The sequence below is a fragment of the Sceloporus occidentalis genome, unplaced genomic scaffold (genome assembly GCF_023333645.1).
Source record: "Sceloporus occidentalis isolate IW3139 unplaced genomic scaffold, rSceOcc1.0.p SCAF_1, whole genome shotgun sequence".
Taxonomy (NCBI): Eukaryota; Metazoa; Chordata; class Lepidosauria; order Squamata; family Phrynosomatidae; genus Sceloporus; species Sceloporus occidentalis.
This window is the reverse complement of record NW_028316981.1, coordinates 100865111-100877376: the sequence shown is the minus strand read 5'-3', so window position 1 is coordinate 100877376 and position 12266 is coordinate 100865111. Positions and strand designations below refer to the sequence as shown.

The 12266-nt window shown below is 39.3% G+C and overlaps 1 protein-coding gene across 1 annotated transcript in view; it reads right to left on the bottom strand.

The window, feature by feature from the left end:
• The window catches only part of SLC22A4 (solute carrier family 22 member 4), a 71208-nt gene that overhangs the window by 28944 nt on the left and 29998 nt on the right, over nucleotides 1-12266 (bottom strand). The window contains exons 2-3 of the mRNA XM_089530708.1: nucleotides 4725-4828; nucleotides 3312-3466 (exon numbers count right to left, since the gene is read on the bottom strand). Coding sequence (XP_089386834.1) covers nucleotides 3312-3466; nucleotides 4725-4828 — 259 coding nt within the window. The remainder of the gene's footprint in view (nucleotides 1-3311; nucleotides 3467-4724; nucleotides 4829-12266) is intronic.

Below are 12266 nucleotides of genomic sequence, written 5' to 3'. Positions count from 1 at the left end.
GCACAAGTGACTTATAATTGAGTGCAATAATTGTATTTAGTTTTCCAGGGACATTTATTGTTGTGCCTTCAGGTCATTTCCAACTTCAAGTAATTTCCAACAGGTCTCTTCAGGGGGTGCCTGCCACTGCCACCCTCTGAGGCTGAGAGGGGGTTCCATGGCTGAGCCAGAATTCAAACCCTGGCCTCAAAAATCATAGTCCAGCACTCACACCAGTACACCACACTGACAATTACTCCCAAATATTTTACAGAATTCTTGTTGGTATGTCTGTCTACTAATCTCTTCAGAATTTGTCCATTAATTTTAGGTACATTGATACATTTAAAAAAACAACAACATTATTTTGATCCCTATTGGCCTGAAGTTTGGCCAAATTCTGAGATGATGTCTAAGATTAATGGAATCTCTATGTTTGGCCCACTGCAAATTACTGCCAAGTCATCTGTGAAGATATTTAATATGGATATTTAGATATTTAGTAAACATTTGCTAAATCAGTGCTAATGTTTTTAGGCCTATGGAAGGCAGCAAACTCAACAATAGACCAGCACAGGTCCATTCTTCGAAGAGGTATTTGAGTGTGTGTTTTTAAGAACAACAGCTCCTATGCCATCTGGTAAAGTGTTTATAGCAAATTCTAGATTTCTGAAAGATCAGACATGACAACCTCACTCAGGTCCGATACCGATAAACTTGGCAATCAGCTCTGTTTGGTAGTCCTACCATATGTAGGACAAACATCCTATATTAACATCAATTCAAAGTTATTCCAGGATTTTAATTCTCCCAATCGACTTTATAATAGCATGAAGCCAAGGGGTATGGCCTGGAATGAACAAAGTGAAGAGGAAACCTTAAAACTGCACAGAAATCAGTGAACTGTGGTAGGGTGGCAGCTACTTGAGATCTAGAAGTTTTGAAAGGTTCAAAAATGTGTGTGCATGTGGGTAAATAGCATAGTAGGGCTGTATGCAGGCTGCAGGTCACAGTGTCCTTACCCCCTATACATGACTCCATTTCCACAGCATGTTAAATGATAGTTTGTTACAAAGTGCACAATCCAAAATGAGAACTTCAGCCTTGTGCCCTCCTCCTGCCAGTCCCATGCAACCAGGAATTGAGGAATCTCAGAATTTTTCATCTCCTCTCATGCTTAACGTTTCTCATTTTGTCAAAAGAGGCATTTCTTTTATGTTGTTATTCTTTGGCGTTATGCACTCAACAATCAGAAGACTGCTTAGAAAACTGATATTTAGTCATACAGTTTTTCTGAAATGGTACCATAAAAAAGAAACTGCAGTAATAAAGTTAATATGCCAGTCCAGTCATAAAGATGCATTTGGTTCCAGTGAGGCATGACCTGTCTGCATAAGCTGAGACCCACTGTATGAACCAACACAAATTAGAAACCTGAAAAAGCATGCAGTATTTCAAATAATTCTGCATCCAAATTCTGTTGATATTAACAGAAAGCCCCAGCCACCCACACAGGATCATCATCGAGATTAACAGAGCGACAGGAGGAGGTATGTGTTTTATGAAAGAGTTCTAGAGAAGATTTCAGAAGCTTGTGGAACTATAAGATAATTCCTTTATCATTAATGATTTCATCAGAAACAAAAAAGTTCTCTAATAAGTCCCAATTCTGGGAGGGAAATCAGTATATAAATAAATGAATGACAATCATAATAATAAAGATTGCTTTATTATATAAAAACTGGTAAGATTATTTTTGGAAATATTTTTCTGTCATTATAGATTTTCATGTTAAGAGACCTTTAACAGACTTCTGAATGCCAAGATTCCTAGGAAAACAGTTTGCTAAGTTGTGTGTGAACAAAATGTTGAGACAAAGAATTTACCTTGGGGACAGATTATGGGAGAAGATTACACTAAGCATGTCCACCTTTCTCAAGCACTCCCTGAGTATTAAATACTGGTTCTTAATGTCTGACATTTTGATTAATTTTTAAATGTTTAATTGATATTCAGTTTGTAAATCACTTTGAGATCATTGAGAACAATTCAAAACTGTTATGGTTGATCCACTTGCTTCACAAATTCACAGTTATACAAACTGTTCTCCAGCTCCTCTCCCTTGTCTACTTTTATTGCAGGGACTGAGGGTGTGTGGCTATAGTATTTGAATGTTCTCTAACAAAGCATAACAAAACAATGAAAAAATATATACAAGTGGAGAATATGGACAAGGTCTAAAGACTTAAAATATTTAAGAGTAATACATTATTTCTCAGTTTATGTTGTCACAGTATGACAAACAGAAAGAGCTTAATCATTATTTTGTTTGAACCCCACTGAGCAACTTAGGAAGTATGAGATGCCCTTGGCTTATTCCAACCTTCTAAAATATGAAAAATGCTATGCAGCTACTAGGGCATATATATTTGCAATTTAGCAAGACACGGAAGTTTACCTTTTTTAAAATACAGCATTCAATATTTATTTTAACTTTAAAAAAAAAGCATTCTGGTGATGGGCACCATTCTCTTCCCCTCTAGCCAGTTCCGGTAGGTGAAAAGTAGTGTGCAACAGTTTAAGAAAACACAATTCTGCCTAATAATGGAATGAGAACAAACAAAAGAGGTCCCCCATCCATCATTTCCATTTCATATAATGGAATAATAGTAAGACAAGAACATGCTGATCCAATGTGCTGTGGGAGGTTTCATGCTATTAGATGAACATCTTCTGGCACTTTTTAAAAATAGCTAAGTGGGTAAAAGGCTATATTAATACAGTACATCAATATCAGTGAAAAGACCAAATTTATAGAAGATAGTGTTTGCAATGTGGAGGGTGATAATTCTCAAAGAACAACAGCTCAGTCATGAATGAGTGTGCACATTATATCAATAAATAATGATAACATTATCTAAAGAAGTGGGAATGTTCTTCATTAAACATTTTCTTTTGCATTTTGTGTTGATAGATTTGGCAGATTGAAATTCACTTTTAAAAAAGAGCAGATTTCTGCCATCTCATCTAATTTGGCCCTGAGAATCAGGCCTAAATTTCTGATCTTCAGAGTGAAAGGTATATACAATGGACAAGGCATAAAAATAGTGGTCTAAAATCACCATCAAGTCAAAATCACTGCACGTTTTGACCATCTTCATAAGGCTAGGGCAAGAGAGCAATGAGCTTTCTTTAATCTCTGGTCTTCACTGCAGAAATAGAGAACATTAAGTACCTTTTGCAATACAGTAATTTCTTACCAAATGAAACTGCTTAGGCATAATGAAACCACTATGATATACTATAGTTGAAAAGAGAGAAAACAGTCTTACCTAATACGAAGGCCACAACGTAGTTTGAAATCTGCCCCATGCCAACTATAAGAAAAAGCACTGTGAACATCTCCCAACTGGTTGAGAAGATCTGTAGGAAGCTGAAACTTGTCTGCACACCCATGGTTGCAAACAGAATAGCCTTTCTGCCAAACCTTACAGGGAAAAGAAGAACAAACAAGTAAGAAGACTGTGAATTGATGAGTATAATTGTCAAAGACTCCAGCTCAAGGCTCAAGGAGCACAAGTTCCTCCTACAGAGACTGCTACCCATTGTGCTGTAGAAAATGGAGAAACTAGTCTACTTTTAGAAACTTTACAAAGTGCTTGACTATCAGGCAACATTAGTCTCCAGCTAACACATCACAGTAAGACCATAACCACTGTAGTTATGAGATGTTATCATGAAATAACTAACAAGATAAATCTTCTGAAGGTTAACCCACAAAAATGGTGTAAGCTCCTCAGTAATGTTTCCAGGTGAACACATGGTGGCAGCATATCTTCCTTGTTATTTATATTATTGATTTACTCTTGATAATAGATGCAATCTGCAGCCAGGGAACATACAGCAGCTCTTTCAGACTGAGTAGGGCATACTCCAAGTTACTGACTGCAACTGAGATGGCACATCAACCAACATGTATGAATCTAGGGAGTTCATAGGCACACAGAAAGTGTACAACTGCCCTTTTCCTAAAACTTTCTAAACTACTACACCACATATAAGCACAGGTAGTGTGTGGCTTCAACTTTTAAAATAAATGAAAATCAGCTCAGACAGCCACAGAGGCTCCATGTAATATATGTTTGTCCATGTAAACATTTTTCTAGAACACACAGTAGGAAAAGAGTTAAGCACACTCTTACTTGCTCATCTGCTCAACAAGATTCTTTCCCAAGGCTGGAAAACGGCTGGAACTTAGTATGCACAGCTTATTCAGACTAATTAGTATCACTCTTCACAACTGCATTTTGCATTTTGTAACACAGACTGTGAAATCCTTGTAAACAACAGTTTACTTCAGTTCAATTTCTTTTATCTTTACTGTCAATACTAATGTACTCCCTTACCCTCTGCACTCCCTTACCCTCTGCAAATACATATACTTCACATCCACGCCCAGGGTATGTAGGTACACATTTATGAATATAGAGGATGTTGTTACCAGAAAAATCTGTATGCAGTTTTTAAAAACTGTGTGGTATCATATGACACATGATTGCAAAACATAAAGTGAACATTCATCCAAGCTTGGCAGATTGTTTCTATTCTGCTGCCATATTGATGAGTGAGCATGCCTGGGTTTGGTTCAGATAATCATAGCTGGAATTCTCCCTCAGACCAAAAATCATTCTGCTTCAAACAGCATTAGAAAAAACTTTAGAACAAACTAGCTGTATGTACTTTACCTGTCCGAGAGTTGTCCTGATATAAAGGATCCAAGCAGCACTCCCACAAAGAACAAAGATGTAGTCAAGGGGACTTTCCAGTCATCATCACATACTAGATTCCACTATTAAAAAAAAGGAAAAATTTCAAGTTATTTTCCCATAGAGAAAACACAAATTTCCATAACTCAAGGAATTGGTGGTGACAGACCAGGAAAGAGATCTTGGAAATCTGACAGAGATTCTCCAATGCAATGTTGAAAAAGACACATTCAGACAACAAAAAAAGGCACACTGCATGACAGTGACTCTTAGATTATACGCCATGGGCAGGTTAGATGAAGGGAATGCTGTGGATATAGTATATCTTGATTTCAGTAAGGCCTTTGACAAAGTTCCCCATGATATTCTTGCAAACAAGCTTGTAAAATGTGGGCTAGACAAGGCAACTGTTACATGGATTTGTAATTGGTTGACCAACCAAACGCAAAGGGTGCTCAAAAATGGCACCTTTTCATCCTGGAGGGAAGTGACCAGTGGGGTCCCACAAGGCTCTGTCCTCGGGCCAGTTCTAATTCAACATCTTTATCAATGACATGGAGGACAAAATTGGGGGAATACTTATCAAATTTGCAGATGACACCAAATTAGGAGGAGTAGCTAATACTCCAGAGGACAGGATCAAGATTCAAAATGACCTGAACAGACTAGAAAACTGGGCCAAAGCTAACAAAATGAAATTCAACATGGATAAATGTAAGGTACTGCACTTAGGGCGGAAAAATGAAAAGCACAGATATAGGATGGGGGACCCCTGGCTGAATGAAACTACGTGTGAAAGGGATCTAGGAGTCCAAGTAGACCACAAGTTGAACATGAGTCAACAGTGTGATGTGGCAGCTAACAAGGCCAATGCGATTTAAGGCTGCATCAATAGAAGTATAGTGTCTAGATCCATGGAAGTAATAGTGCCACTCTATTCTGCTTTGGTCAGGCCCCACCTGGAATACTGTGTCCAGTTCTGGGCACCACAATTAATAAAGGACATTGAGAAACTGGAGCGTGTCCAAAGGAGAGCGACTAAAATGGTGAAAGGTCTGGAAACCATGCCCTATGAGGAACGCCTTAGGGAGCTGGGGATGTTTAGTCTGGAGAAGAGAAGGTTAAGAGGTGATATGATAGCCCTGTTTAAATATTTGAAGGGATGTCATATTGAGGAGGGAGCAAGCTTGTTTTCTGCTGCTCCAGAGACTAGGACCCGGAGCAATGGGTGCAAGCTGCAGGAAGAGATTCCACCTCAACATTAGGAGGAACTTCCTGACAGTAAGGTTTACTTGTACAGTATCTATTTTATTGTTTGTATGTACAGAGCTGTTCAAATCTACAGTGCTATATAAATAAAGCAGAAGGAGAAGGAGAAGGAGGACAAAAAGAAAACAGAGTATAGTCACATTTGGAATCTAGCATATTTTTTAAAGGTATTGTAAAGCTAAAGCTATTATGTAACACTTTAAAGAAAGACCATAGTGGTTTGTTTGGGAAAGAAGATAACTAAATCATCTAAAAATGAAGGCCATGACAGAGGTTTGTAATACCTTGTAGGGTATAAGCAAAGTGAATACAGAGGTTTTTTTACTGGAAGAACTGCACCATTACCAGTTTTATTATTATGAGCTAAAGGGGATAAAATTAACTGGCAGTAAATTCAGGATAGACAAAACAAAAACAAAAAACCAAATACACCCCACCCCCCCATCACACACACAACTTTGTTCACACAAAGCAAATTAATTTATGGAATTTTCTACGACAAACTAGGATGCTACACACTAGCTTGGTATTGAATTGTATGGATTTAATAAAAGATTTTGAAGGCACCTCTCGTTGGAGTTGTGGGAATGATATCCTTGTTAGAAACAACCTTTCCCTCCTGGCTACTAAGGCCAGCCCAAACATCCTGAAGGCATTAAAGGGTTAATACTGTGAAAATAATCCAGGATGAGTCCAGGTTGAATCTTCGTTGTTCACATGCATCCTAAATGCATGGTGTGTGTGTGTGTGTGTGTGAGTGAAAACCCCACTTAATGAATGAAGGCTGGCCCAGTACCATCAGGGGCTAGCCTGAAGAAAGAGGCTCCTCCCTCCCTGTCATCTTTCGGCCTCTGAGGGAGAGAGAAAGCTGGCCCAGTTCCATCAGGGGCTAGCCTGAAGAAGAAGAGCCCTCCCTCCGGTCCATCTGCCTTGGTCCAGGCCTCAGAGGGAGAGAAGAATGCTGGACCTGATTCCCTCCCCCCTCACCATTCCCTTCTCCTTTTGTGTTGTGTCTTTTAGATTGTAAGCCTGTGGGCAGGGAACTGTCTGTTATCCCCTCTATTGTAAACCGCTCGGATTCCCAGTGATTGGGCGGTATATAAATAAAACCTATTATTATTATTATTATTATTATTAATCTGTTATAATAGATATCAGGTTTTCCCCAAATTTTTAAAAAAGATCTGTATCATTGGTAGTGTGCTACATTTCAGAGGAAAGTCTGAGTATTCTCACCTAAGAAAAGCTTATAAAAGTTATGGGATCAGCATAAGTCAGCAGGTGACAGGAGACTTGAAAGTGCATGAGCATGCACCCCCTCCCCAATACAAGGCTAGCCCAAATTTGTTAAATCCTGTGTTATCTTTCTCTTTCTTGCTGATGGCGCATTGATACTATTACAGTATGATTTTTCACTGACCATCTGTTGAAGATTAGTGACATGAAACAAACTGATGATATCTCTGGGCTGTGTCTCCCAATTACCTTATCAACTGGTTCAGCTTTAATAATGAAACTTTAAAAGCTTTTCTATTTCTGTGCATTTGCCTGTGAAGATAAGATGAACACACTACATATCCAGGCCAAGCAGGCTTCAGATGAAAGCAAGAAATGCCAACAGCCAGATCTACTCCCACAGAGCTTGAGTCACAACCTTGTATGAGCCCTGCAGAATACATACAGTTGGAAATCACCAATCAAATGTCAAATTACTTGTGACAGGGTAGAAATTAACCACTCCTTTCTATTTTGTCCTGTTTTCATTACAAGCAGAGATTTCATTCCAAGCTCTAGTTATAGGACAAACATGAAATTATCTGTTTCCTCTGTAAATCAAATACAGGTGCATTTTCATGGGAAGAACCAATAACATCATACAATCAGAGTTGAAAGAGACCTCAAGGGACATCAAGTCCAACCCCCTGCCATGCAGGTAAACACAATCAAAGCATCCCTGAGACATGGCCATCCAACCTCTGTTACCCTCTTCCTCCTAGCTCTGGGAGTCTGGCATCATAATCCTCTGATCTTCCCCCTGCCCTGTGTGTGAGAGGTGAGCTCAGACTTGTACATGGTACAAGCACACGGGCCTTCACTTTGACTAGGAAGATTAGTGGATCCAAGTTTCTTATCTAGAGCAGACACATTCTCATAGTATTCCACCATGGCCTCCTTGTACAAAGATCTTTGGTTCCCATTCATCCCCCCCTCCATGAAATGCACAGCCACACCCTCAAGGTCACTTGTTCCAAGAGTATCTAGATGCAGAAGAAGTTAAGCAACTGACTTCCTGACACATGGACTCTCCCCTATACTGGCATTACCACAACAAACTGAGATACTGAATTCTAAGAGCCTGCTGAAGAAAAAGGAAGAAAACCCCCCACGAACTGGGTTGTTTCTACTGGTAAAGAAGTCTCCTTAAGTCTTGCTGCCACACTAAAGGCCTCTTTTTCTGTGCCTGTCTGCCAGCTTTCATGAAAGGATATGCAATAGATGCCCTGCTCATTTTCCTTTCAAGAACTGTATGAATTCATACGAATTAAAGCAGTCTTAACCTAATGTAGCCTTGAACATTATGGAGATTTTCAAAACCAAGTGTAGGATTTTAAACTAGGCTTGCCCATGGGCAACCTGTGCAGTGGGGAATTCTGGAGTGATATTCTCAAATGTTCCAGCACTGGGTAGTAACAACGAGAACAATGTTTATTTCTTACCAGCCTCTTCCCATGGATCGAGGTGGGGAACAAGAACAGTTAACAGACAAACATCAGTTAAAAGACATCAGTGGAAACACACATCAATTTAAAATGACGTAACCACCACCACCACCTGACTACTACATTCTGTAAAAACCAAACCTTGTAAAAAAAAAAAAAACCTTTCGGGGAATCAACAGCATTACACTTCCCAAATCATCTATTAATGATGGCCATTCATCACTGAGATTAGAACAGTTTGTGTGTCAAAACTAGGAATCTGCAGGAAAAGAGATTCCACCTCAACATGAGGAGGAACGTCCTAACAGTAAGGGCTGTTTGACAGTGGAACAAACTCCCTCGGAGTGTAGTGGAATCTCCTTCCTTAGAGTTTTCTAAACAGAGATTGGATGGCCATCTGTCGAGGATGCTTTGATTTAGATTTACTGCATGGCAGAAAGACTGGATGGCCCTTAAGGTCTCTTCCAACTCTATGATTCTAAAACGTCCCTTTGGAAAAGAACAAAAAATAAGCAGTTTTATCCAAAATAGCTAGATACCACCAGGTGTTCAAATACTGCCATTCCCATATGCTTACTTTTAAAAAATAAACTTGGTTTGGTTCAGATTTGATATGCTTCAACCACCTGAACGATCATTTCATTCAGAGGGTCAGAATAACACTTCCTTTCAAAGAGACATGTCCTACCTACTGCTATGATCCTTACAGAAAGTCACGAATTAGCTGTTTTTATCAGCCAAGCTGGACAATGACCCTTTTTGCACATGGTTGGATTCAATATTCCTAGAAATTCAGATGTCCATCATAATACAACTGGGTGCAGTCCTATCACTGGAGATTGCTGACTAAAGGCATAGTGTGTCTGAATTTGAAGTGCCTGAGACTTGCATTTCTACAATGCTACTCCTTGGGAGGGGACAAAAGTAATTGTTTCCTTGTGGAAAAAATGCATCCTTGACAGATGATGGGGGCAGCATTTTAATTTTTTTTTTCTAAAGCAGACATTTATTACAGAGCAAACACAAAACAAGAAATATAGGCATGCCTCAGTTAACAAAGCTTCTGACAAAGAAACTCATTTTAACAGTCTTTTTATGGGAGCCTAGTCTAGCCAACCCTTTCTCATCTTCTATCTAGCTGGCCCTTTTTATAGCATTGGCATTGGGAGGATCGTGAAAGAGGGCTGGAGAAACACAGCCTTTTTGTGTTGAGTTGCGGCACCAGTGACTGCAATAAACAATTCAATAAAGATTGACCTGGGAGGGAGTTAGATTCTACTCTTGCCACCAGGGCTGGTGTAATGTTGTGAAGAATGCTCCATCAAATTCCTCAAACAGATAAATACATTTATTCAAAAGTCAGTATCTTCTGGAAAGCTGGAGCTTCAGAATACTCACACACAGTCTCTTTCCAAACAACTCCCAAGATCACATAATGATTTATAAGAACACAGTAACACAGAACAGGTGAATGAAGAGAGAGGATGTAAGACTTAAAGAAACATACAACATATATCAAGCTGGGGAGTAGTGGTGATTTGGGGGTTACTCCTTGTCCTACTCTGGAGTAAGATTTTTTTCTTAATGTTACTCCTACTCCTGTTACTCTTACTCCCCAACCCGGTTGCTTTGCAAGGCTGGGGTGTGTGGGTGGGTGTTTCTCTGCCTCCCAGTCCCTCCCCCAATGCAATATAATAAAATGTTTTTTTTATGTTTGCATGTACAATATAGTAACAGGAATAAGGAATAACAAATATATACTCCTACTCCCCAGCCCTGCTTGCCACATTACCGCACTACACTCTTAGTGTTGCTATTGCACTTTTAGTGCTCTGGCTGCCTCTTGTTGCATTCTGGAATTTGTAGTTCAGTGAAGCCTAAGAGCTCTCTGGCTGAGAATTCTTATTGCCCTCCTAAACTGCAAATCCCAGAATGCAACAGGAAGCAGCCAGAGCAGTAAATGTGGAATAGTAGCACTATTAAGAGTGTAGTGCAGTAATCTTCTTGGTGTTCCTACTGTAGCTGTGTGTGCTTACCTGCACCAAGCACAGTAAACAGATGCCTCCAGAATGACCTACTGAGCATGGTGAAGAGCAAAACAAAAAGAACAGGGAAAGGAGAATACCCTGCCTCTCCAGCTACTCTGACATGTTGGAAAAGTGCAGACCTGTAAGTTTGGCCACCAAAATGGAAATCATTATAAAACTGTTAAGGGGAGGGGGAATCATCCCAGGATGCATCTTGAAAGGTTTCAATAGGTTATGTGTATGTGTATTCAAGACTTATCTGACCCGGTTGTTTTATTTCATATGTTCATAGTCACTTTGAAAAGTGGGATATAAAATAAAATGAAATAAAATAATGTTAGTTTTGAATAAAAAGTTTGCTGAAATATACTGAACTGCTCTTGTGGAGTAGGAACCTATCCCTATTTGTTCCATGATATTTCTAGCTCTGGTACCAAAGTTTCTGTTAAAGAAGCAACACCAGGAACATATCTACAGTAATTCACTAACCGAGGTATACCTGCATAGAAGTACTTACTGCATTCCTCTCACATTCCTTATTATTCTCAAATATGTTCTTCCCATGTTTTGTTGTGGTTGTTTCTATTTTATGGCAAACGTATCATGGGGTTTTCTTGGTAAGATTTGTTCAGAGGGGTTTTTGCCTTGGCTTTCCTCTGAGGCTGAGAGAGTGTAACTTGTCCCAGATCACCCAGTGGGTTTCCATGGTTGAGCAGGGATTCAAGCCCGAGTCTCCAGATTTGTAGTCCAATGGTCAAGTCACTACACTATGCTGGCTTTCTATTCTTCCATGTTACAGGATCAGTTTATAGTAACATCTGTGATTCACCACTTGGGTCAAGATTCAAATATAACCTTCCAAGCAACAGCTGATGGCCTGTGAGGAACTTGATTTAGTCCCAAAACCTCCTAATAGTTTCTGCTTCTTTCCTCCATCCTCCCAATTTTATTAGCAAATAACATTTCCAACAAAAAAATTGTTTTCAGTAGGCCTAGCACTCACAAAGTTTGTTTTTATTTGTATGGTACACAAAATAGACCTATATGGGGAGAGGTACAGTGAATCCTTGTTATATGCTGGGGTTTGGTTCCAAGATCCCCCGTGTATAACAAAATCCGTGTATGCTCAAGTCCCATTAAATATAATGACATAGCAAAATGGTGCCCCTAATAAAAAATGGAACATCAAGGTAAATTTATACTTTTTTGGAACATTTTCAAACCGTGTATGCTTAAATCCGTGTATAAAAAATCCGTGTATAAGAAGGGCCGACTGTATTTCTCAAGAACAGCATGAGAACCCAGTGTCTTACTCGGTGAGCCACAGTTGCTCATTTCTATTTCCCAACTCTTCATCTTTTATATTTTTAACATCCTTCTTTTGAAATTTCTGAAAATTGCCCATTCCCATATTAGCTAACTGAACTGCCCCAAACTAGTGAATGAACAGGAGTCGTCATACCAAACTCTAGCTGTCCATCCTGGTTTCCTGACACTGAGAATAC